The sequence below is a fragment of the Neomonachus schauinslandi genome, chromosome 13 (assembly GCF_002201575.2).
Source record: "Neomonachus schauinslandi chromosome 13, ASM220157v2, whole genome shotgun sequence".
NCBI lineage: Eukaryota > Metazoa > Chordata > Mammalia > Carnivora > Phocidae > Neomonachus > Neomonachus schauinslandi.
The window spans coordinates 6083895-6107184 of record NC_058415.1 but is presented as its reverse complement, the minus strand read 5'-3'; the positions used below and the strand labels follow the sequence as shown (position 1 = coordinate 6107184).

The 23290-nt window shown below is 42.9% G+C and overlaps 1 protein-coding gene across 1 annotated transcript in view; it reads left to right on the top strand.

Annotated features, from left to right (window-relative positions):
- The window catches only part of PDCD1LG2 (programmed cell death 1 ligand 2), a 49629-nt gene extending 47791 nt beyond the window's left edge, over window positions 1-1838 (top strand). The window contains exon 7 of the mRNA XM_021694370.1: window positions 1824-1838. Coding sequence (XP_021550045.1) covers window positions 1824-1838 — 15 coding nt within the window. The remainder of the gene's footprint in view (window positions 1-1823) is intronic.
- The last annotated feature ends 21452 nt before the right edge of the window (window positions 1839-23290 follow it).

Sequence of the window (23290 nt, the reverse complement as noted above, 5' to 3'; positions counted from 1 at the left end):
GATGTTGATATTATCCTGGGGGGTGGGCATGCAGATGTTGATATTATTCTGGGTGGTGGGCACACAGATGTTGATATTATTTTGGGTTGTGGGTATGCAGATGTTGATATTCTGGGTGGGCACACAAATGTTGATATTATTCTGGGTGGTGGATACACAGACGTTGATATTCTGGGGGTGGGTACGCAGATGTTGATATTATTTTTATACTTTGTTGTATGCCTAAAATATTTATTTTTATAAAAAAGAGGTCATGATTAAAATTCAAGAGATTTAGATTCAAGTTTTTCTGTGAACTAGCTATACAATTTTAGGTAAGATCTACCCCCTTTCTGGGCTTCAGTTTTGTCACCTGTAAACCTAGAAGGTTGGACCAAAAGCAGAAGGGCAAACAGGCCCCCTGCCAGGTTCAGGAGGTGGCTAGGGCAGAGATGAGGATGGTTTGGGAGACCATTTGTAGGCAGGGAGTGTGGTGATTGATGAATGATGTCTGCTTTGGGTGGGGGATGGGGAGAAGTCATAGATCTTGGCCATATATTTGCCAAACATGGAATAGATGCTCTTTTTCAAAAAACAGTTTTGTGTTTATCTCTGTTTCTGTTTATCTTTGTCATGTACATACGTATTTTAACACTTAGATAATGCTGACACATTATGTTCTACGTGTTCCATTTGCATTCAAAGTTATTTGCGGATTGATTCAAATGTAGAAATTGACAATGATCAATGGTGGTGGAATATTTAAAGAAAAAATGGTTCGTTTTTACTTAGCATAATGTTTTATGATTTTGTGAAGACAAATACCAAAGTGTTAGATTTCAGTAGATTTTTTTTTAAGTTCCTCCCTAGAAAGTTACTCACCAGTTGTTAACTCTTTATGGAGAACTAATTTAGCATTTTGGAGACTATCCCCCAGGAAGAAGAGGGAGCAGGACATGGAAATACTGATTTGGGAAATGGAAAGAGGATGGGCCTGGGGCTCACTGTTTGGGTAGCTAAGAGAACTTGATACCTGTCGTTCAGGGAGGGGTACTTCAGGCTTCTCCAGGGAACAGAACCACAGAACCACTCAGAGACTGGCAAGTGTGAAATCTGTAGGGCAGGCTCACAGGCTGGAAGTTCAGCTAAGACTTGAAATATGGAATCCAAAATCCGTAGAGTAGGCCAGCAGGCTGGGGACTCAGGTGGGATTTCTATATTACAGTCTGAGGTAGAATTGCTTCTCCTCTGGGAAACCTCGGTTGTTGCTCTTCAACTGACTGAATGAGACCCACCCACATTCTAGAAGGTCATCTGCTTTATGTAAAGTTACCTGATGGCAAGCGCTCATCACATCTACAAAATACCTTCACAGCAACATCTAGACTAACTGGGTACAATAGTTTAGCCAAATTGACACAGAAAATTAATCATCATAGGCACCAAGACGTGAGGGGGGCAGTTTTGGCTGGAGCAAATGAATTTGTCAGACTTCCCTGAGCCTGAAAAAAATAGAAGTATGTGACTGTCTATTATCTGGTCACAGATTTGTCCGAGAGGCCAGGGCTCTGTCTAAAACCCATTCAGCCATGAACCTGCCACCCCAGATGTGCACGCAGACTCACTATTTAGGATTTTCTGCTCAGCTCACTGCCTCTTTCAGCAACAAAAGGACGTGTGTGGTATCAGCATCCTGCACTTGATATGTTTTGAAATAATGAAAGGCTGAGTAAATATGGAGGGAGAAGAACAACACTGTCACCAAAATTCCCTGATAAAATTAAACTGAAGGGTTTGGAAATGATTTGTCCGTTTTACTGTCCATTTGTCTGTGCTTCTTGTAGTTTATTCTGCAGTAAATGTAAAAGATAACTGATTTTGACCGAATTTGTCTCACTACTAAAAAACAAATCTTGCTTAGTTTTAGTTGTTGGCCAGCTCAAAAATAAATAACTTATACAACTTTTAGAACATTCTTAAGTTACCTCATTTTTTCTGAGCAAAAATGAAAAATAAAAAAGGAAAAAGGAAATAAAAATTTATAATCCATTGCACACAGATTACCGTGGTTAATACTTAATATTGCTTTAATTTCTAACATTTTTCTGTATTTAAATTTTATAAAATTAAATTATGCGTAGCTTGATATGGTTTTTTAACTTAATTTTATGTCATTAGAATTACTTATGTGCTAAAAATATAATTAATGGATCTCCTATTTTATTGTACACATGGACTGGGATTTATCTTACTAATTCCCTATTGCTGAACATTTCATGTCTACCTCACAGAGTCGTTTTATGTTTTTATCACAGTTAATAGCCTTATACATAAATCTTTGTGTGCAGCTCTGATTATTACCATGGGTAAAATCTAAGATGCAGAATTACTGGGGTAAACCTATAGGCATTTTTAGGACTCTCAAAATGTATTGCTGAATTGCCCTCTAAAAAGTTGTACCAATTTGTACTAGCAATATATGAAAGAGCTAGTTTTATCATTACATCTGTCCCAATGCTGAATGTTACTGTTTTTAAATTTTGCTAATTTAAAAATTAAGAACTATACATCTTTCTCACTTTCTCTTTTCTTTCTTTCTTTTAGTGAGAGAGAGTGTGAGCTGGGGGGTAGGGGGAAGGGTGGAGAGAGAGAGAGAGACTCTTAAGCAGGCTCCATGCCCAGCACAGAGCCCAACGCAGGGCTTAATCTCACAACCCTGAGATCATGACCTGAGCCAAAATCAAGAGACGGACACTCAACCCCCCGACTGTGCCCCGCAGGTGCCCCCATCATTATTATTTTAATTTGCATTTTAAAGTTATTAGTGAGATAAAACATCTTCATAAATGTATAGGTTTTACCTTCTTTTGGGAACTGTCTATGCATCTTTCGTCCATCTTTTTACTTATGTCTTCACTTAGAGTTAATAGTAACCCATTACCTGCTATATGTTTTATAAATTTCCCCCTGATTTGTCATTTACTGTTAAGCTGTTTTTTTCTTATCCTGAGAAAACAGGTATTGGGTATAATAAAATTAGGTTCAGAGGACCATTTTACAAACATTTATGTTCTGTATGTCACATATTTATTAAAAGAAAGTAAGTATAGGGACGCCTGGGTGGCTCAGTTGGTTAAGTGTCTACCTTTGGCTCAGGTCATGATCCCAAAGTCCTGGGATTGAGCCTCGCATCGGTTCCCCTGCTCAGCGGGGAGTCTACTTCTCCCTCTGCCCCTCCCCCTGCTTGTGCTCTTTCTGCTCTCTCTCAAATAAATAAATAAAATCTTAAAAGAAGAAGTATATTAATTGTAACATTTATGCTATGTAATAGCTTACAGCGAGTAGGGTCTGCTGTTCCCAGAGGACCGAGTTATACATTTCTAGAAAGCAGGTGCAGTGTCTTCTTCTTCCTTTCAAAGCCTCTCACATCTTAGGATGTGTTATACTTTCAGTACCTATGAAATGAGGGTCGACCAAGTGAACATTTGCTCTCCATTGATATGTGTCAGCTCAAAAGGAGTGGGTGAGCTACAGCCAGAGAGCCAAATCGCCTCCTGTTTTTGTAAACAAAATTTTCCTGAAGCACAGCCATGCTCAAGGATTCCTTATTGTCCCCCAACTTTCACACCCCTTCCCAGCCGAGTTGAGTGACTGCGGCAGAGACCATATACCCCATAAAGTTGACATATTTTATAATCCGGCCCTACAGAAACTGTGTGCTGGTCCCTGACCCAGAAGTTCTCCACGGCTCTGTGCCTTCTGTCTCACTGAATGTACTTGGTCTTGCTCTCAATGTTCTAACACTACCCTCAGCTCCCAAGTCCGAGGACAGAGCCCCACTGGGGTCCAGCCAGCTCAGGCCCTCAGGGCTCTCTCTCTCCCACACCCATCCTCTACCGTCCCAGCTCTGCCTCACCCCCAAACCACCTATGTGGAGACAGGGTCAGGTCGCAGGTTGTGCAGCTGGCATCCTGGCCCCCCTGCTCTTAGTCACATTTACCTAGTGCACAGAGTCTTGGGACTTGGCCCTGAGCATTTCCGTCACACATGTGTCTGACGAGACTTCTGCTCAGATAAATATTCTCCCTTCCCACTTAAGAAGGGAAGAGCTTGGTGGTTTTGCTTCATTGACCAGAGACTGACATGAGATCCAATTCACATGGGAGTTCCCAGCAGGACTCAGAAGCTCAGGTGACAGCTATGTAGAGCTGGGTTTTCCACTCCATGGCTCTGCGTCGAACTTTCTAGGCAACTCTGGGAGAGGTGTTGCTGTTCTTATTCTTGTGCAAATCCAGACTTCTCAGTCTCCTGAGATGGGCCTTCAACTCCTTCACTTTAATATAAAATCAAAAGACTCAGGTCAAACTCAGTGTGGCCGAAGAGACAGCTCATTGCCATTTTTCTCCACGGGGGATATGGTGGTCATTAGTGCAATTTCACAGAGTTCCTGGATCTCTTGCTTTTCTGTATGTGATAGGATTGGACTTCCCTACGGTTAGTTTGTGGTTAGGTGTGGTCATGTGATTTGCTTTGGTTGACTAAATATAAGCATAAGTGATGTGTGTTATTTCTGGGTAGAAGATATAAGGGCTAGCTTGTGCTTTGCTGTATTCTCTTTTTCCATGCATGGTAACCAGCAACATTTGAGGTACTGATTGCTTCCTCAGCCTGGGTTTCTGAGTAACTACAGATAACAGAGCCCCTTGCTGACCCTCAGTGGACATGGAATAAACTTTTGTTTATTATACAGAGATTTGGGGATTGTTTGTTACTGCAGCATAATCAAGTCTCATCCTGACTGATACAACAGGGAAAAACTGGAACCTCTACTCAGTACAGCATGTACTCCCATTTACAATTCTGTTTCTGAGAAATGATAACATGGGGAAATGCTTTTGATATAACAAAAAGAAAAAATATTTGAGTGCTCATAATCATTGTCTTTATATGTTGGAAGCTTGTACTCTTTGCTTCTTTTATGTTTTCTGAATTTTCTTGGTACTTGAATACATTTTTAAATGTCCCAGTGTATCATTTTTAAGTACTCAGCAGTGCTTGTTAGATGAAGAATGATCTCTCTATCCTCATCTCTCATTCTATATATCACCTCTTTCATATCCCAGCATATCAAATGCATTGTATAGAACTCTCCATTGGGTCCTCATCAGCTCTAGGGAGTCCTCTTTCAAGGACATGACCAATGTCTTAGCTGCCTTTCAGAGGTTCCTAACCCAGTGAACCTAGAAGGAGTGGATACATACTCCAAGGATCTAAGAGATCAGGTCTGGGCCCATGGCTTCTTGCTCTCATGCAGGCAACCAAGCTGTCAACCAGTATAGCTTCAGGAGTCAATTCTGATACCATAGATATATATCATACTTCCTTTAAAAAAGAGTTATCCTAGTCATCATGACCTGGTTTGTTAGCAGTTACAAACCACGTAACCTGACTTCCTCACTTTACAGATGGCAAGATTTGGGCTAAGGGGTGTTAAATGACTTTCTTGAATGAGATAACGACAGAGTTTCGTTAGTGCTATTCATTCTCTCATTCCCTCTGAAACACATCCTGTCTGCTATTTGCATGATTCTCAGGTAGGCTGTGTAGGAATTATAGGGATGAATGAAGCACAGCATTCATACTCCAAGATTCTCACGATCAAGTATTTGGAGATAAGGTATTCAAAAAACTGTTCTCATCTGGCATAATTTGGGCTAAAATTAAAGAAGCCAGATTTCTATATACTCTCTAGCAATTGATCAGATGTCTGTGTTTTTGTTGTTGTCTTTTGTTGTGTGAGACTCTTGTCTTCCCCGTAGGAATTTCCACCTGAGAACTGACCACAGCATCCCCACCCACCAGGTGCCTCGTTCCCCTTTTCCCTTCAGTGGTTGCCAATCTTTTCTTTCTTTTCCCATGATAACCTTTTCATAAAGGAAATATTAGATGGAATACCTGTATGTAATGAGTGGGGGAAACCTTAGTCCTCCTGTGTGTCTCCTTTACTCCCACTACTGCATACACACCTCTAACATGAATCCATGGGGTTTGTTCTCCACCAGGAAATTCTCTGCAACACCCACTTGGTGTCCTGTGATTTAACTCAATTCTGACATTATCTGCCTGGAAATAGGCTGAGATCCCACCCATTAAGGGCTCGGTCCCACAAGACTGCCCTCCCCACCCGCCACCCCCCACTTCAGATGCCGTTGGCGAGTCCAGGTGGTCACCTGTGCTTCTGACCAATCAGCTATAAATCTGAGGTTCCCACCGTCCCCTCCTTGGGTTCGATGAATTTGCTAGAGCAGTCCACAGAGCTCAGGAAAACAGTTTACTTACTGTTTAGCAATCTATTATAAAAGGTTATGACAAATGATGCAGACGAACATCCAGATGGAAGAAGTGCATAGGGCAAGGTGTGTGGGCATCCATGCTCTATGCATGCGTCACTCTCCCAGCCCCAGCATGTGCTCACCAATGCAGAAGCTCTCGGAAGGCCTACTTTAGGGATTGTTATGGAGGCTTTATCACATAAGCATAACCAATCATTAACTCCATCTTTAGCTCTTCTCCCCTCCCTGGAGAATGGGGGGCGGGGGTGGGGAGGGCAGTCTTGTGGGATCGAGCCCTCCCACAAGAGGGGGTGGGGCTGAAAATCCCAAGCTTCTAATCACAGCTTGGTCTTTCTGGTGACCAGCCCCATCCAGGAGCTCACCAAGAGTCACCTCTTTACAACTAAAGACAGTGCTATCACCCAGGAAATTTCAAGGGATTTGGGAACTCTGTCAGGAAGTGAAGTCAGAGGCCAAACATTAGAACAAAAGATGTTCCTAGTGCTCTTATCTAGTAGGAAATTACAATTAGGAATTCTGTGCCGGGAGCCCGGGGCAGAGACCAGTACATATATTTTCTATTATCTCACAAAAGCAGATTAAAACAGTAGAGTGAGGGATATAAACACCTACCATAGGTCCCTGCAAAGGCCTCTAAGGTATGCACATGCTTCTTGGAACATATTCGGAAAATCATGTAGCTCTCAAACTATCACTTTATCCCAAAGTCCGCCTTCTTTACGTATCCTCTGAATCCCCGGAAACGCCCGCCCCACGTCCAGCTTCCTCCCACGCAGAGCCCAAGCTGTTCCAGGGCGGGAGGTGGGCGTTGGAGGTGGAGACTCTAACAGCCTCATTCACCTGGGCTCGTGAGTTTTTGATTCTGCCAGAAGTCAGTGTATTTTTTTATAGTATTCTATGGCTTTACAAGAAGTACAAATACTACATGAGAGTTCAGAGATGGGGAAAATGTCACTTTAGGCTGGGGATCATCAGGGAAGAGGGAAGTTTTCTATGGAGGAGGTAACATTTGAACCAGGCAAGAATGGAAAGAACAGACTATTCTAGATAGAAGAGGCCAGGGGGGAAAGACAGAGGCAGGGAGACATGGGCATCCGTGGGAAAAGGCATGGGCTCCTAGCCTGGGAAGAGCCAGGTGGGAGATAAGAGGAAAGACCATTGGGGGCCATCCTATGAGCCAGAAGTTCCAGGCAAAGGGGGTTAGATTTTACTCATCGGGCATGGGTGCCTCAGTCAGGTCTCAGCAGGAAGCAAGAGGCACACTCAGGAGGGGTGACTGAGGCACACTTACAAGTTAAGGCACACTGTATTAGTTACAAATACAGAAGCAAGGTTAGGGGAGACCAGTGGGGGAGGTAGAGCACCCTGGAGCTGGCAAGAACAGGGAAGAGTTGACCAGCCCAAGGCCTGAAGGGGAAGGGGGAAGAAAGAGTTACCACGAGGCTGGTGAGAAATAGTAGGAGAGGGCCACCCACAAGGATAAAGCCAGTCTGCAACCTGTCTGGGAGGTTGCTGGAGCATGCACACCCCAACCTCACGGTGTTGCCCATTACTATCTTCTTTATCTTCTAGCCTGAGAGAAAAGCAGGGAATGGAAGCTAGGGAAAAGAGAGCCCGATGAGCTGTCCTGTGTCATCCTCCTGGGACCTGAGCGGGGTAGAGCAGAGAGGAGAATGAGTCTGCAGGAAACAATGGAAATGTCTGGTACAATGGGGAACTAGCAAAGATTTTGAATAGGGGAGCCCCATGAACTGAACCGAGCTGGCTGCCGGCCAGAGAATGGAGGGGACAAGGCTCTTGCAATAGGTCTGGAGAGATAGGCTGAAGGCGCAGACCCAGGGCAGTGGTCGAGGGGTGCAGACAAAGGTTAGGACCTATGCTGCCCTCGGATGCATGAGCTTTTCCCCTTTAGCACTTCCTCACTCCAATCTGATTTTTGAGAGCTTATATACTTACTAATCAGAAACCTGACTTTCCTATTTGTGGACTTCTCTTCTCAGATTTGAACCTGTGGTTTCAGGAGCTGAGGTGACCTGATGGGACATCCTCAAGAAGCTTCTGGACTCTGAACAAAAGAGAGGCAGCACCCGGCCACGTGTGCTCAAGGAGGCCAGGCAGCCCCCCACGCGCCCCCGCCGATCCAGGCGCTCACCCCTGCAGCCTGTGACTCTAAACAAGCACTATAGCACTTTAGAAAATGACCCCCCGGATCCTAGACCCCGATGTGTTCTGAGGCTCCTTCTTGCTGCCAGACTGAAAACAAGGGAATTTCCCCCCCTACTTTTCCAAAGTGATTTCCAGAAGCAGAGATGAGTGGAAATTTTCAGTTACAGAAATGGACCAATTGCCAATACAGTTATTTTTATCTGCAGTTTCTTCTGGATTCTGGAAAAGCCTGTTGAGGCCATGAACTCACAGAGCTTTAAACAAAGTTGAGCCATAATTGGCGTATCATATGGCTTAGTGGAATCTTGAAAGAATCTGAGTTATTTTAATTAACAGAAAGCATTTAAGTACACAGTGGACAACTCCAAATTGTAGAGAAAGGCCGTTGAATATTTTTGTGAGATCTAAATCACAAAGCATTTGTTTTAACCTGTAATGGCCCCATATTAAATGATTTTTTAAAACTACATCTTCCCTTTTAAAAATGCTATTTTTTTTAACCTCAGAAACCAATGGCATATATTTAAAAAATTTGGCATGCTAATGTGCTGTACCTACAAAGATTTCAGATGGGTACCCATAATGGTCAAAGCCCCAAACGAAGGCTCCTTTCCTGGCCCTCTCTCTGACTTTAAACTCCACCTTTCAGTGCTCGGTCCATGTCTGGGTTACAGTGACACGAGTCAAGGCCTTTGATGTGGAGTCCCCTTCTGTGGGTGTTGAGGGGAAGGGTAACTGCATGCAGCGACAACTCATTAATCCTGTTAAATTAGGTCTGTGCATGTATCATATGATCTCACTGATATGAGGAATTCTTAATTGCAGGAAACAAACTGAGGGTTGCTGGAGTGGGGGGTGGGGTGGGAGGGATCGGGTGACTGGGTGATAGACACTGGGGAGGGTATGTGCTCTGGTAAGCGCTGTGAAGTGTGCAGGACTGTTGAATCACAGATCTGTACCTCTGAAACAAATAATACAATATATGTTAAAAAGAAAAAAAAAAGAAGAAGAAGATAGCAGGAGGGGAAGAATGAAGGGGGGTAAATTGGAGGGGTAGACAAACCATGAGAGACGATGGACTCTGAAAAACAAACTGAGGGTTCTAGAGGGGAGGGGCGTGGGAGGATGGGTTAGCCTGGTGGTGGGTATTGAGGAGGGCACGTTCTGCATGGACCACTGGGTGTTATGCACAAACAATGAATCATGGAACACTTCATCTAAAACTAATGATGTAATGTATGGTGATTAACATAAGAATAAAAAAAAATTAAAACTCAAAAAAAAAAAAATTAGGTCTGTGTGCTACAGCTATGAAGTTCAGCTATTGTTGAGCACAGCAGAGTCCTAGGTCAGTGGGTTTTCTCTCTGGGTTTGGATCCATGAGGATTGGAACACATGTTATTGTGTTGTGTATCCTTAGATTGTGAGCTCCCGGAGAGCAAGGAGGGAGCAGGATTTTGTCAATGCTGCAGCGTGTTGGGTGGGATAGAGGCCTCGTGCATGATTGGCTCTAAGGCTCATCCTAATATGGAAGAGAATGCCTACACATAACATTCTTACTTTTTATGATCATAATATGAATGGCTAAAAAGCATGTAATGGCAATCCTTGAAAACAAAAGAGCTGGATGAGTTCTGTGTCTTAAAAAAAAAAAAGTACCTTTTACAAAGGAAGCAAAAGTAGCATTTGGGAGAGTTTGAGGAATTGAGAAAGACCGAACAAACAAAAATCACCTATGATCTCATCTCAACACAAGTATTTTCATTTTTGCTGTTGGCTTTTGGTCCTTGTTCAGACATGTATACGATTACAGCCATAGTTGTGATTTTCTGTCCTTTTTTTCAAATTTATCATCGTACCACGGGCTCCCACCTATGTGGCTGACTAGTCCTCCTAATTATCATTTTTTAATGGATGCATGAGTCACAGATCATAAAGAGCGGGGATTGGGCCCAAACTTTCTTCATCCCCTGACCATTATAAGCCCATATTTTGCTATGGACTACAGTGACATTTAGGATTAGTATCATTTCAGAAGGGTGTTTAGGAAACCCTGAAAAGCCTGGGTATTTCCATTTCCCCCAGTGCACAGACACCTTCATAAATGACCTCAAGTCCCTTTGGGGATGCCTTCGAGGTAGATCTACAGTATCCGTGGCGTTGTTGTAGGATCCTTTCTGAGAACTGGGGAAGAAGCTATGATTCTCAGTTGTGAAAACTCAAGTCAGATTTCTATTATATAGATCAAGTAATGCTTTGGTAGGCTGGCCGTCCACTGAATTCTTAGGACCAACCACCACTGAAGATTTCCTACAAGTAAAGAATTCTGATTGCTATTCTGGAATCTTATCCTCTCCACCGAAATCAGGAAGCCCATCTCAGGGGCATTCCTCCCAGCACCCTTGGCCTGCAGAAAACAGCCCCCCTGGAAGTGTCCAAGGTGGCTGGGGCTCCCTCTCTAATGCATTTCTCAATGCTTTAGTGAAGGGAATATTCCTTGGGCCCTTTCAAGGTGAGGAAAGATGCACAGTTTACACATGATAAATTACTCCATTATTCCTAACTCCTTAAACCTTTAGGATCCTTCCTGTACATTATTCCACAGAAATTCTATCAACTCAATGTTGCTGTTGAGCACAGGTTTCAGTCAAACAACTAAGTAAACAGACCACTCCCAGCTGCTCAAACTCATACATTTATTTCAGCTTGCTTTCACTGTATAACAAAACTTACGGCTTATGTTTCTCACTTATGCTTTTATGATTGTGTATGTTAGCAATTTAGGCTGGGTTCAGCGGGGGCAACTCATTTCTGCTTTATAGGGCATCAGCTGGGCTCACTCACTCATTTGCCATCAGTTGACAGGTGGCTTGGAGGATGCTGGTCTTAGGTGGCCTCACTCACATGTCTTAGAGTTGGTGCTGGCTGTGGGCTGAGCCATGTACCTTCAGCAGGTCTATCCGTGCTTTTTTCAGTATGGAAGCTGGTCCAAAAGAGCAAAAAGAGGTCCAACCCCAATGTGCAAGTAGTTTTCAGGTTTCTGTTTGCATCACATTTGCTAATGTCTCATTGGCCGAAGCAAGTCAGATAGCGAGGCCAAAATCAATGTAGGAGGGACTTACGTGAGGGCCTGATCTACAAAAATGGTATATATATAATTTCCTGGGGACTATTGCTGTAACAATCTACCATGGCATTAAGTCCAAAAACCTATGGAGAGTGTATCGTATCAGGGCTACCTAAATTTGGCCCCAACCCAATGCTGTATTCTGTTTTCCTTGGGTCTGATACCCTTAGAGTCCAACTCAGTGTATATTAATGAGGTTCCTTCTAGTATAAATTTAACAAAATCTTGTGATTCTTTTGGAGTAAAGCCTTTCCCTCCAGAGCCAGCCTCTGCCCTTCTCCCCCTGAATATGCTGGTATCTGACTCTAAATAAAAGCCCAAAGACCATGAGAGCTGAGAGCAGTGGGGTTTAAAAAGGATAGGGATCCCCATGCAGGACAGCTGTCTTATCTGTGCTTGTTACAGTTTTTCAAGCCAAGGAAGGCTGGTGTCATCAAATAGGAAAGGAGAGGTTTCTTCCAAGGGAAGCTCAGACCTAGCACGGATAGACCGTAATGCAATGAATCACAATGCCATTGCCTGCCAGAGATTACCAGTTCCCATTTTCCATTGGCAAAGAGTTCGGCTCTGAGTTCAAAGCAAATCACCCCCAGCATCCAGGGTGTGGTCTGTTTCCTAGGACCACTCCTGGTATCCAGTCCTATACCAGCCAGGGTCCAGTCAGGAAAGTGGAGTGGATTTAATATTAGGGATTGGTTATAAAGATATTAGAAGGCAGAAAGAGTGAAAGGTAGATACCAAAGAAATCCAAATATTAGAGCTGCAAACGGCAGCTAACTTTCTGCTGTGGGCGGCTGACAGAAGGGACAAATGCAGGAACTGGAAACAGGAAGAATTCTCTGCCTCCCCCATTCCCATCCCCTAGGGCCCCCCAACTTGAACTTTATAGGAAGCCAGCTGGCAAGGCAAGCTGGTAAATGCAATTTGCTGAAGTCCAGCCCGAGACTGGCAGAACACAATAGAGGAAGGTAGGCTTGGAACTGAGAACAGGAGGTAAATAACCAACCAATTCCTGCATCAAAACTTATCTAGGTAAATAGAGATCTATTCCCTGAGAGAGGAAAATACAGAGACAATGGATTCTAGTTAGATTGTGGCACAAGGAACTTTCTTAAACTTTGTGGCCTTTGACCATATAACAAGGGCTTAATATATATTTATTGGTTAATTGGGTAAGAAGATAGCAATTGGGAACTGCTTTGGCCAGGAGCATAGGACAAAATAAATTTATTTTTAAATGCATTTTGTAGGAGAAGTTGTATCAGTTGCATCATTTGATTGCAATTGAAAGAAAACCTGATGCAAATGGGCTTATATTAAAAAAAAAAACAGAGTGCATTGGCTTCTGTAACCGAACAGCCAAAGGTGTGGGTGGGCACAGGGGTCTCTCTACCATCTCTTCCCTCTGCTTACTTTTTGTTGACCTGTTGTCAAACACGACTTTGTATTCTCAACAGCAGGCTCCTCTTAGGGGAAGTAAACTCCAAACAGCATGTTTTCTGCTCAGTTCTGTTTGTCCTATAAAAATAGAATTCCATGTTAAAACAGAACAGCTACAAGAAGTACAGAGGAAGCAACTAATGCCCAGAATTGGGGGTTGGACAGATAGAACAGAAATATAACCAGGCTAAAAAGAAAGAAAGAAAGAAAAAAGAAAAGAGAAAAGAAATATAATCAGACTGCTGGTCAAATCAGGGAACTTCCCAGTGTCTCAACCCACTTGCTTTAAAACTCAGCACATGAAATGCTCAACTTACAGGTAATTTAAAGTTTAAATCAAAACGAAATTTAAGGAGGCCTTTTCAACCATAACATTGGCAAATGCTTTTTAATGATAATATTGCTCCAGAATATGTTGTCAAATTGGTAGACTCATAAATTGTTAGTGGTCATATAAATCAGTACAGTTTTTTTTTTTTTTGAGGTGTATTTGTCTATAGATCAGAGGCCGTACAATTTGTCATACCATTTGTTTAAGTAATTGTACTCTGCAAATCTGTAAATCTGAAATAATCCAAAAAGATATAGAAAGCTAAAGACATGGAGACATTCATTGCAAATATAAATATATGATTTTTAAAAAGATTTTCTTTATTTGACAGGGAGACATTCATTGCAAATATAAATATGTGATTTTTTAAAAAAGATTGTATTTGTTTGACAGAGAGAGAAAGAGCACATACAAGCAGGCAGAGCAGCAGGCAGAGGGAGAGGGAGAAGCAGGCCCTCCATGGAGCAGGGAGCCCGATGCGGGACGCGATTCCAGAACCTTGGGATCATGACCTGAGCCGAAGGCAGACGCTTAACCGGCTGAGTCACCCAGGCGCCCCTAAATATGTGATTTTTTTTTTTAAAAAGCTTTGCCATAACACTGAATGAAAAAAAGCAAGGTATATAACTCTATACTCAGTTCAAGTTAAAAAAAAAATGAACTAAAAAATATGCTTGGATATGTAGCAAGAACCATGTCAAGGTGTATATTTTTTACACAAAAATACCATTCCATTCCAAGGATTTTTCTAAAGGAAATCGTAGGCTGAAGCAAAATGTGTCTTATATGAAAAAATGTTCTAATTACAGTCTTATCTAGATGGCCCCAAACTGGAAATGACCTGTCAAACAAAATGGAAGTGAGTTAGTCATAGTAATTTGTATTTGGATTGCGGACTACTATCTAATCATAATATGACAGTTAAAAAGATTATGTGGAAATATGGAATAATTGTTATAATTCTAAGTGAAACAAATAATTTCTCACCCTGAGCCCATCACTATGTCACTCAGTTTATGTACGTGATCTCTTTTCACGCTCGCACAGTCTGGTGGATAGGAAGTGTGCTATCTTCATTGTTCAGATGAGAAAGTGCAGACAAAGTTCCTTAGTAATTTTCCCAAGTTCACACAGTTAGTAGAGCTGGATTCAAGCCATTTCTCTTTATCTAACTATCATGTTATAAAACCCTAGACACTTGAGGATAAGTAGCAAAAGTAAAGAGAGAAACAGAGAGAATCAGCCTGGAACAGTGATGTGGGGGTCTTATCATAATGGTTTCCTTTCTATTACAATGTCAAGTCCAAATAAATAAATACAAAACAAATAAGAAAAATGTGAGAATGGAACAAAAAGTTGGGAAGAAGTATGTATACTAACATATTAATAGGGTTTTGTTAAAGTGGTGGAGTTGTGTGGAACTTTCCCCTTTTCTCTATTTTACAAAAATTTTTGGTAATGTACAGCACTTTTTTTTTGTATTTAAATATTTATTTTTTTAAATTTTATTATGTTAATCCCCATACATTACATCATTAGTTTTTGATGTAGTGTTCCATGATTCATTGTTTGCGTATAACACCCAGTGCTCCATGCAGAACATGCCCTCCTCAATACCCATCACCAGGCTAACCCTTCCCCCCACCCCCCTCCCCTCTAGAACCCTCAGTTTGTTTCTCAGTTTCAGGTATACAACATAGTGATTCGACATGGACATACATTATGAAAGGATCACCACAATAAGTCTAGTCACCATCTGCCACCCTGCAGAATTATTACCATATTATTGACAGTATTCCCTATGCTGTGACTTATTTATTTGATAACTGGAAGTTTATACCTCTTCATCCCCTTCACCTATTTTGCCCATCCCCTCACAACCCCCCAACCTCCAGTTTGTTCTCTGTATCTCTGAGCCTTTTGCTCTTTTGTTCTGTTTGTTCATTTGTTTTGTTTGGATTCCACATATAAGTGAAATCATAGTTCTCCTCAAAATCTCTGAAAGAAATGACAGATACTCATATTTCTAATAACACTGCCAAGAGTACCATTGCTCTTTCCAAGTATCACAGTGTCTCAGTGGTCAATAAGCATAACGAGCTCTGGTTTGCATATCATGATATATATCTATACTTTAATATGGAATGCTTCCCAGAATTGTGTGCACAGGGCCATGCTAATATTCTATCTTTCCAATTTTAGTGTGTGTGCTGCCAAAGGGAACACTTAAAATTTAAGGGAACTTAAATTGTGGTGATCCTTTCATAATGAATGTGCATGTCGAATCACTATGTTGTATACCTGAAACTAATAAATATGATGTATCAGCTGTACTTCAATAAAAAAAAGAAAGAAACGGGGGGATTACTTCCACAAAGTCCTGTTTTTAGCACGTTTGGGAAGAAAATCTAAAAGCACATATTCCTTCCTTTTTTCCTTCCTCCTCTCCTTTGCTGTCTCAACTGTGAAATTAGAATAGTAATGACAGTCTCCATCTCTGTCAATGTGATGAGATTGCGGTCAATTTTTATTTTCTTTATATTCTTCCTGTATTTGGAAGGTTTTAAAAAACACATTTTATGTTTTTATTTATTTGTATTTTTTTATTTGTCAGAGAGAGAGAGAGAGCACAAGCAGGGGGAGGGGCAGAGGGAGAGGGAGACGCAGGCTTCCCGCTGAGCAGGGAGCCCAACGCGGGACTCGATCCCAGGACCCCGGGATCATGACCTGAGCTGAAGGCAGCCGCTTAACCAACTGAGCCACCCAGGCGCCCCAACATTTTACGTTTTTAATCTGAAAAGAAGAAAAACCCAATAAACTTGATGTTTTAAATTAAATTATTTAATTTAAATTTAAAAGATTTTTAAAAAATATTTTGAAATTTTAGGGGCGCCTGCGTGGCTCAGTGTGTTAAGCATTGGCTCAGGTCGTGATCCCCGGGTCCTGGGATGGAGCCCCGCCTCCGGCTCTCAGCGGGGAGCCTGCTTCTCCCTCTCCCTGTGCCCCTCCTCCTGCTTGTGAGCTCTCGGTCTCTGTCTCTCTCTCAAAGAGGTAAATAAATAAAATCTTAAAAAAAAATATTTTGAAATTTTAGAATTTTAGTGCCTATCTCTTGAAAATCAAAAGGTTGCATGAATGCCAAATATTATAGTATTTTTGGCAAAAATTCTATACACACAGCCTGTTTCTGTCCCTCATGTCAAGTGCACACTTTCACCCATGCTTCTAAGAGACTCCAAAAAGAAACTAAAAGAAAAGCTAAGTGAAAGCGTGCAGAGGCGCTGGGGTTGCCAGCATCTGGCCTGCTCAGTCAGGTGTGCGTGACCGGCCTGCGGCAGAACGTGTGACACACATGTGATGGGCGAGCCCCTCCCGTTTGCTCCACGTGGCGCCCTGGGGACTGGAGCTCCGAAACCACCCTCCTGGGGCAGGCAGGTCAGGGGTGGGGAGCGAGAGGGGTCTTTCCGACACACACACATGGTTTGAGTTCTTGTCTAAAAACGAAGAGAAGGAAAGAACAATGAGCGTGAGGTGCTGGAATGTGATGTTTGGAAGATGTTCGGGGAAATGCCCGTCCCACCCTCCTCAGCCCGGTCCCCATGAGAAGCGAAATGAAAAGTTCGAGCCCCCGAGTCCAGAGTCTCTCATGGTCCGGGAACCAAACTGAGGGTGACGGCGGGGGGGGCGGGGGGGGGGTGTGAGAGGATGGGATGACTGGGTGACGGGCATTAAGGAGGGCGCGTGTGGGGATGAGCACTGGGTGTTACACACCACGAATCAATCGTTGAACACTAAAAAAAAGAGAAAGAAAAGTTCAAGCCCAGGCTGACCAACGCTGCACTTTTCTGAGTGTTCATTGATGAGACAGGGGTGTTCACCGGACTCCCCAACAACAGCCTCTCCCTTTCAGGGCCATTTGGAGGGAAAGGCCACTGGTCTAGTCCCAGGGATCCAACAGATCCATGTTGGGGCTGGGAACACCCCGTCAGCACCGTGTGAGATGTGAGGGGTCTGCAGTTTCTATGAGATACACCGCACTTTCAGGGATTCTCAGGGGGCTGGAGAAATCCACACAGAAAAGTTGTAGAAAAAGCAAGGCCACATCCAATTGAGTGTCTGATGCAAGGAAACAGACCATAAGACTCAAAGTAATTGGAGTGGGTGGGAGGGAGAAGCACAAGACTAGTGAGGGAACGAGAAATGTCCTGGGCCTGGAAGGTTTTTAGTGACAGGTAAGGAGTAGATCAGTGATGGCGGCAGGGCTGATATTCCGAAAGCAGCAGGGTCACTTGTCCAAAGGCTGGAGAAGCATCCTGGAAGCTGGTTGTTAAGTGGTGGCCAGGGGGATATCTGGGGGACCTGGGGAAGCAGCAAGTCTCAGGAGATGGCCAGGATGGTGGGGGCCACTCAGGGTGCTTGGGACAGTGCCTATTTTCTATCTAGATAGTTCTATCCACTACAGAGGTGCAACCATACCAGTATATGCTGAAAATCAGCCCTGAATGAGGGCAAACTGTGTAAGAATGTGTAAGACTTGTTTTTGTATGGCATTTCATTTGATCTTCCTATCTGTCAGTCTATCTACGTATATGTCTGACTAGCCATCTGTCTATTTCTCTGCCTGTACATTTATCTGTCTTTCTGTCTGTCTGTCCACAAGAGGCCAAAAACATAGGCAAAGGTGCAGATGTGAGTCTGAAGGCAGCTGTCACTCATCTCACATTCAGTCATTTCATCATTCCTCTCACAAACTCAGGGCCTCTGGGTGTTGGGAGCTGGGCACTCAGCTGAGGAGTCCATCCAGAGCTGGAATTGTCACATGGGAATCAGGTCTCATGCCACAAGCCCAGATACGCAGCCAGGTCAGAATCTGCAAATAGCAACAGAAGGGAACAAGTGAATCATAATCTGAGTATGGATCCGAGTCAGGCATCAGGGGAAGCTGGTCTGACAGGGAGGCAGGGACAGATCAGAAATCCAATCACGGTGTTTTGTCAGGAACTGATGGCTATCCAGCATTGCAAACAGGTTTGAGAAGGAAACAAATACAGCCTGAACCAGCAGGACTTGACAGTAGTAATATCATCATCATGTTGATTTCCATGGCAAATGCAAAGCATTTTCAAATATCTGATTGAGCCTCACTGCCAACTGGTAAAGCAAATAGTGCAAACATTCTCATCTTACCGATAAGGCAAATCAAACTTTAGAGAAGGAAAGTAACTTGCCCAATGTACCCATTTCTTTCTTTTTTTTTTTTTTGTACCCATTTCTTTTTAAGTACAGTTACCAGTTGGGTAGCTCAAGGAGATGCCACAAACACAGAATATCTTCATTTTTATCACAGCACATATAAAGAGTTGCATTTATATGCATATGCATCAGTTAATACGGTTGGGAGAAGAGGTCAGACTGACAAAGCATCTATTAAAAAAAATTGTCTTTTTTTCTCTTTACCTCTGTCTTAATCAGCGACTCGTATAAGGGCATAGAAGATGAGCCTGCACCATCTGAAGACTAATAAAGCAGGGAGAATAGTCAATCAGGTAAGTGAGGGTTTTCTAATCTAAAATCCCAGCTTGACCAAGTCAAGACGAAGGAGATAGAGTATAAAGTCTTTCCTTTAGGCGTGTGGGCACCGAAGATGAAAGAAGCTTGCTTTGTTAGCATAAATTAGAAAAAATTCTGGGGACTTAATATAAAATAATGAGTGACATCATACTCATAAACTACAAATGTGCCGTAACGACAAATGCGGGTTGAATTGAAATCCAATTGCTAAAAAGCTAAGAACTTGAGCACATGTGATAGCAGGATACTGTTTAGGACTGGGAGCAAATAGTTTTACTGTAACTTCCATGTCTAGACCAGCCTGCATCTAGAGTATTTTGTTCTACTCTAGGCCCTACGTAACTGGGACATTGATAGATGGGAATAGATTTGGAGTGAGGTACCCAAAATAGTGATGGGGCTGGAAAACACTGTTGATTAGGAATACTTGAAGGAGTTGGGTGTATTTCTCCTGGAGAAGAATTATCAAGGGAAGACGTGAAAGCCAAGTTCAAGAGGTACAAATTACACTGAAGCAGAGTTTGACCCAGAACTGGCAAGAACTCACTAATAACTAGAGCTACTCACCGAAGTTCATCTCCCAGCTCTTGGAAATATTCACACATCCCGGAACTACCATTTTTTCAGGATGCTGTAGAAGGTATTCTTCCCTGAGGAGGTAAACTCATAAGGTCTCCTTTTTATCTTGAGATCCTATAACTGTTCAAACTAGTCACTCAACTTCCTTTAGGATCGGGGGGGAGTGGAGGGGTGATGTGGAATAAGATGGGTTCCAGCTCTACCCCTCTCTGATGCATCTGGTTCTAGGGTAGAGCTTCACTTACGTTTCACAACAATATCAGAGACCGGATCTTTCATCAGCAGCATGACTCTCAAGATCTTATCCTAAATGAACTTTCCTCTGCCAAGATATTCTAATCAATCTATCATCAGATGAGCCCAGTTTCCATCCCTCATTGGTATGGTTCCTTGAGAACTATGTCAACTTGCCATATTCCTTTTTTTTTTTTAAGATTTTATTTATTTATTTGACACAGAAAGATAGAGAGAGAGAGCACAAGCAGGGGGAGTTGCAGGCAGAGAGGGAGAGGGAAAAGCAGGCTCCCCGCGGAGCAGGGAGCCCAACGCAGGACCCTGGGATCATGACCTGAGCCGAAGGCAGACGCTTAACTGACTGAGCCACCCAGGCATCCAGCCATATTCCTTTCTCAATATTATTACTTTTTTCTCTAAACTCTGTTTTTAAACTCAAACATCCCGTTTTCAACACTCCTTGTATCTAAGAACAGAGTGAGGCTAATGACACAAATGAGAAACTATGTAAAGGGTAGTCAATATCTGCCTTTACCTGGAGGATAACGTCAAGATTGAGGAAGGGCTGTTGTGAAATTCTGGGCTTGGTTTTAAGGCAGTAGCCAGGGGTCCTACTACCTCAGAGAAATGCATCCAGATAGAATGGTCTCTGTAGGCAAAGGAAGTGGTTGTGTCTGGGCGTGTGAAGAGGGATGCTGGCAAGTCCCCACCCTTCCCCCTACACCAATACCACCTGCATGTCTCCACCTTTCTGCCTGAACACTCACCTTCAGAGATAATTTCCTTTAGGCCTCAAAGCCTTTTTAGGCTTTAAGAAGCTCCTTAGGAGCTATTGATTAATGCAACCAGGGCAACATACTAAGACTTGGGAGAAAGAGCCATTTTTAGGGAGGTAGGGTCCAGGCCTATCCTTGGAAGATGCAGTTATGGGAAAACCACGCTGTGAATCTTATTTACCACTAATCTAGTGCTAAGCACTATATACTAGACGTGAGGGAGACAGAGATAGTAACACATTATTCCTGTCCTCAAGGGACTTGCAGATCATAGAAGTCATCTTTCTAACCTTTTACATAGTTGTATCCTATATAAAAGGAACGATGTCGTAAGATGACTCAAATGGGGAAAGCAGCTGGGGTATGTGTGGTTGGGTAATCCATAACCCATGACAGGGCCTTTACCCTCCAGTCACTGGGGGGGGCAGGGTGGGGGTGGCTAGAAACCACTGGTTTGGTCACTGGAGGTCAGTACACCCAGGGAGGGAACTGGGATCCTGGAAGCACTGGAGGGATGTCCAACAGTACCTCTCAGGTGCTGGGGCCATGAATTTTTCTGTAGGATTTTATGTTTTCAGGCAATCCTTTACAGAATTAAGTAAGGAGTGCCCCACCCCCCGCCACAGGGCAATACTGGTAAGGCTGAAGAGCTAGAATTCCTGAGGACTTTCCTTTGGAGCCTCAGACAGAGGAAGGCAGATGAGAGACATAGCATGCTGCAAAGCAGACTTTTTACCCCAATAACACTGGAGGATAATGAAACACTCTCCATCAGTAACAACGTCTAACTTCTGCAGAGATACACAACCATGGAGGGGTGTGTGGCAGAAGCTCATGGGGAAAGGGGGAAATGGGGAGTGATTTCATAAAGTTTCCTCGTTGGGCTTATATGACCTTTTCCAACCTGACTTGAGATTAGGGACACACCCACAGGCAGGTCCCTGTCTTTTTCCTCACAGGTGAGATAATCAATCTCAAAGGTAAATTTAAAATGTTCTTTCTGGGGGAAAAAAAAATCTGGTGCCTTGGAAATAGCAGCTTCTCTCCACCTCCACACCCCAACTTCCTATTTCCAGCAATTAAGATGTCATGAAATATTGTCCCCCAGTTTAAGCTGGTGTGCCTCATTACATAGGGCAATTTTCTGGTAAGAGCTTGTTTCCTGAAAATCCCAGGGTTTTCACTTTTGCATGAAGGCTGGCTGAGCTGACTCTGTTGTCCCACAATACAGGTTTTGAAACAAATGACCACACTAGCAGCTAATCATTCATTAAGCTTTAGCTATTTGGTGCCCAAGTGAAAGTGAAGAAGAAAGGAACACACAAGGAAGTTTGCCGTGTTAAACACCGCGTGAGCGGCTCTCCGTAAATCATTAAATTTAACCCCTTCGAACAATTTGGCGAGATAGGTAGGATTTTCCTCATTTTTTCTGATGGGAAATGGAAGCTGAGAGTCCCATGTCCAAAGTAACATAACTGGGCCCCAAGACCTAATACATTATTCTCTAACTCTAACATATTGTTCCCTAACTCTAACTCTAATACATTGTTCTCTAACTCTAACACATTGTTCTCTAACTCTAACTCTGATACATTGTTCTCTAACTCTAACTCTAACACATTGTTCTCTAACTCTAATACATTGTTCTCTAACTCCAAAATTCTTCACACAAACCACAAAGGAAAATATATTTTAGGGCTTGTCTACACAAGACATAATTAAGCAGTGAAATGCATTGGGACAAAGGCTCACTATTCCAAGCACACCTAAGTGATTGTCTCTCCGTTGGACACTCACTTCCGGTTGTAACTGAAACAGAGCTGCCGGGGCTCAAGTTCAGACACTTCCTCCGCACTCATCCAACGGCCACAAAGGAAAAAGAAGTGGCAAAAGGCAGTTTCAGGCGGCGACTAACCTTCCCTGGATGAGAGGAATAAAGGCACCACATCTACTGGTCCCGGGACATCTAGCAGTTGCCCGGACAGTTGATACTAATCCGTTGTTTCAAACACATGTTTTCTATTCATCTGGCCCCAACAGTTGAAGCTGAAAAAACATCCTGCCTTCCAAGCAAAATTGCATTTACATATAAAGGCACATCTGTGTTCTATGGTTTGATATTCACAGCCATCTGTCTGGTCCTCTCAGGAACTGCTGACCACACAGGTCTTTGCAGACCCGGGATCCTTTGGGGATCAACACAAATGCACAGACCACACTTGGAGAAACATGTTACCACCTCACTTTGAATTACAACAGCCTGACCTTGGGTCCTTCTAAGATAAATCCCACCACTTGATTCTTGAGGTGGTCTCCACCTATCAATTAATTGCAGATTACTTTCTTCTGCTTTTTGTCTTTTTTTTTTTTTCTGTTTTAATTCAAGCAACCTACAGGCCTGCCTAAAGCAGTCTTCAATGACTACAGACATTCTTTTTTTTTTTTTGGTTAAAACTGGATCCTTTTTTTTTTAAAGATTTTATTTATTTATTCATGAGAGACAGAGAGAGAGAGGCAGAGGGAGAAGCAGGCTCCCAAGGAGCAGGGAGCCCGATGTGGGACTCGATCCCAGGACCCTGGGATCATGACCTGAGCCGAAGGCAGACGCTTAACCATCTGAGCCACCCAGGTGCCCGACTACAGACATTCTGAAGGAAATAAGAGAGATTAAGAGATCTAGATCATATTTTCTTTCCAGTGATTGCTGTATAACTGAGCACAACTGTTCTTTTTT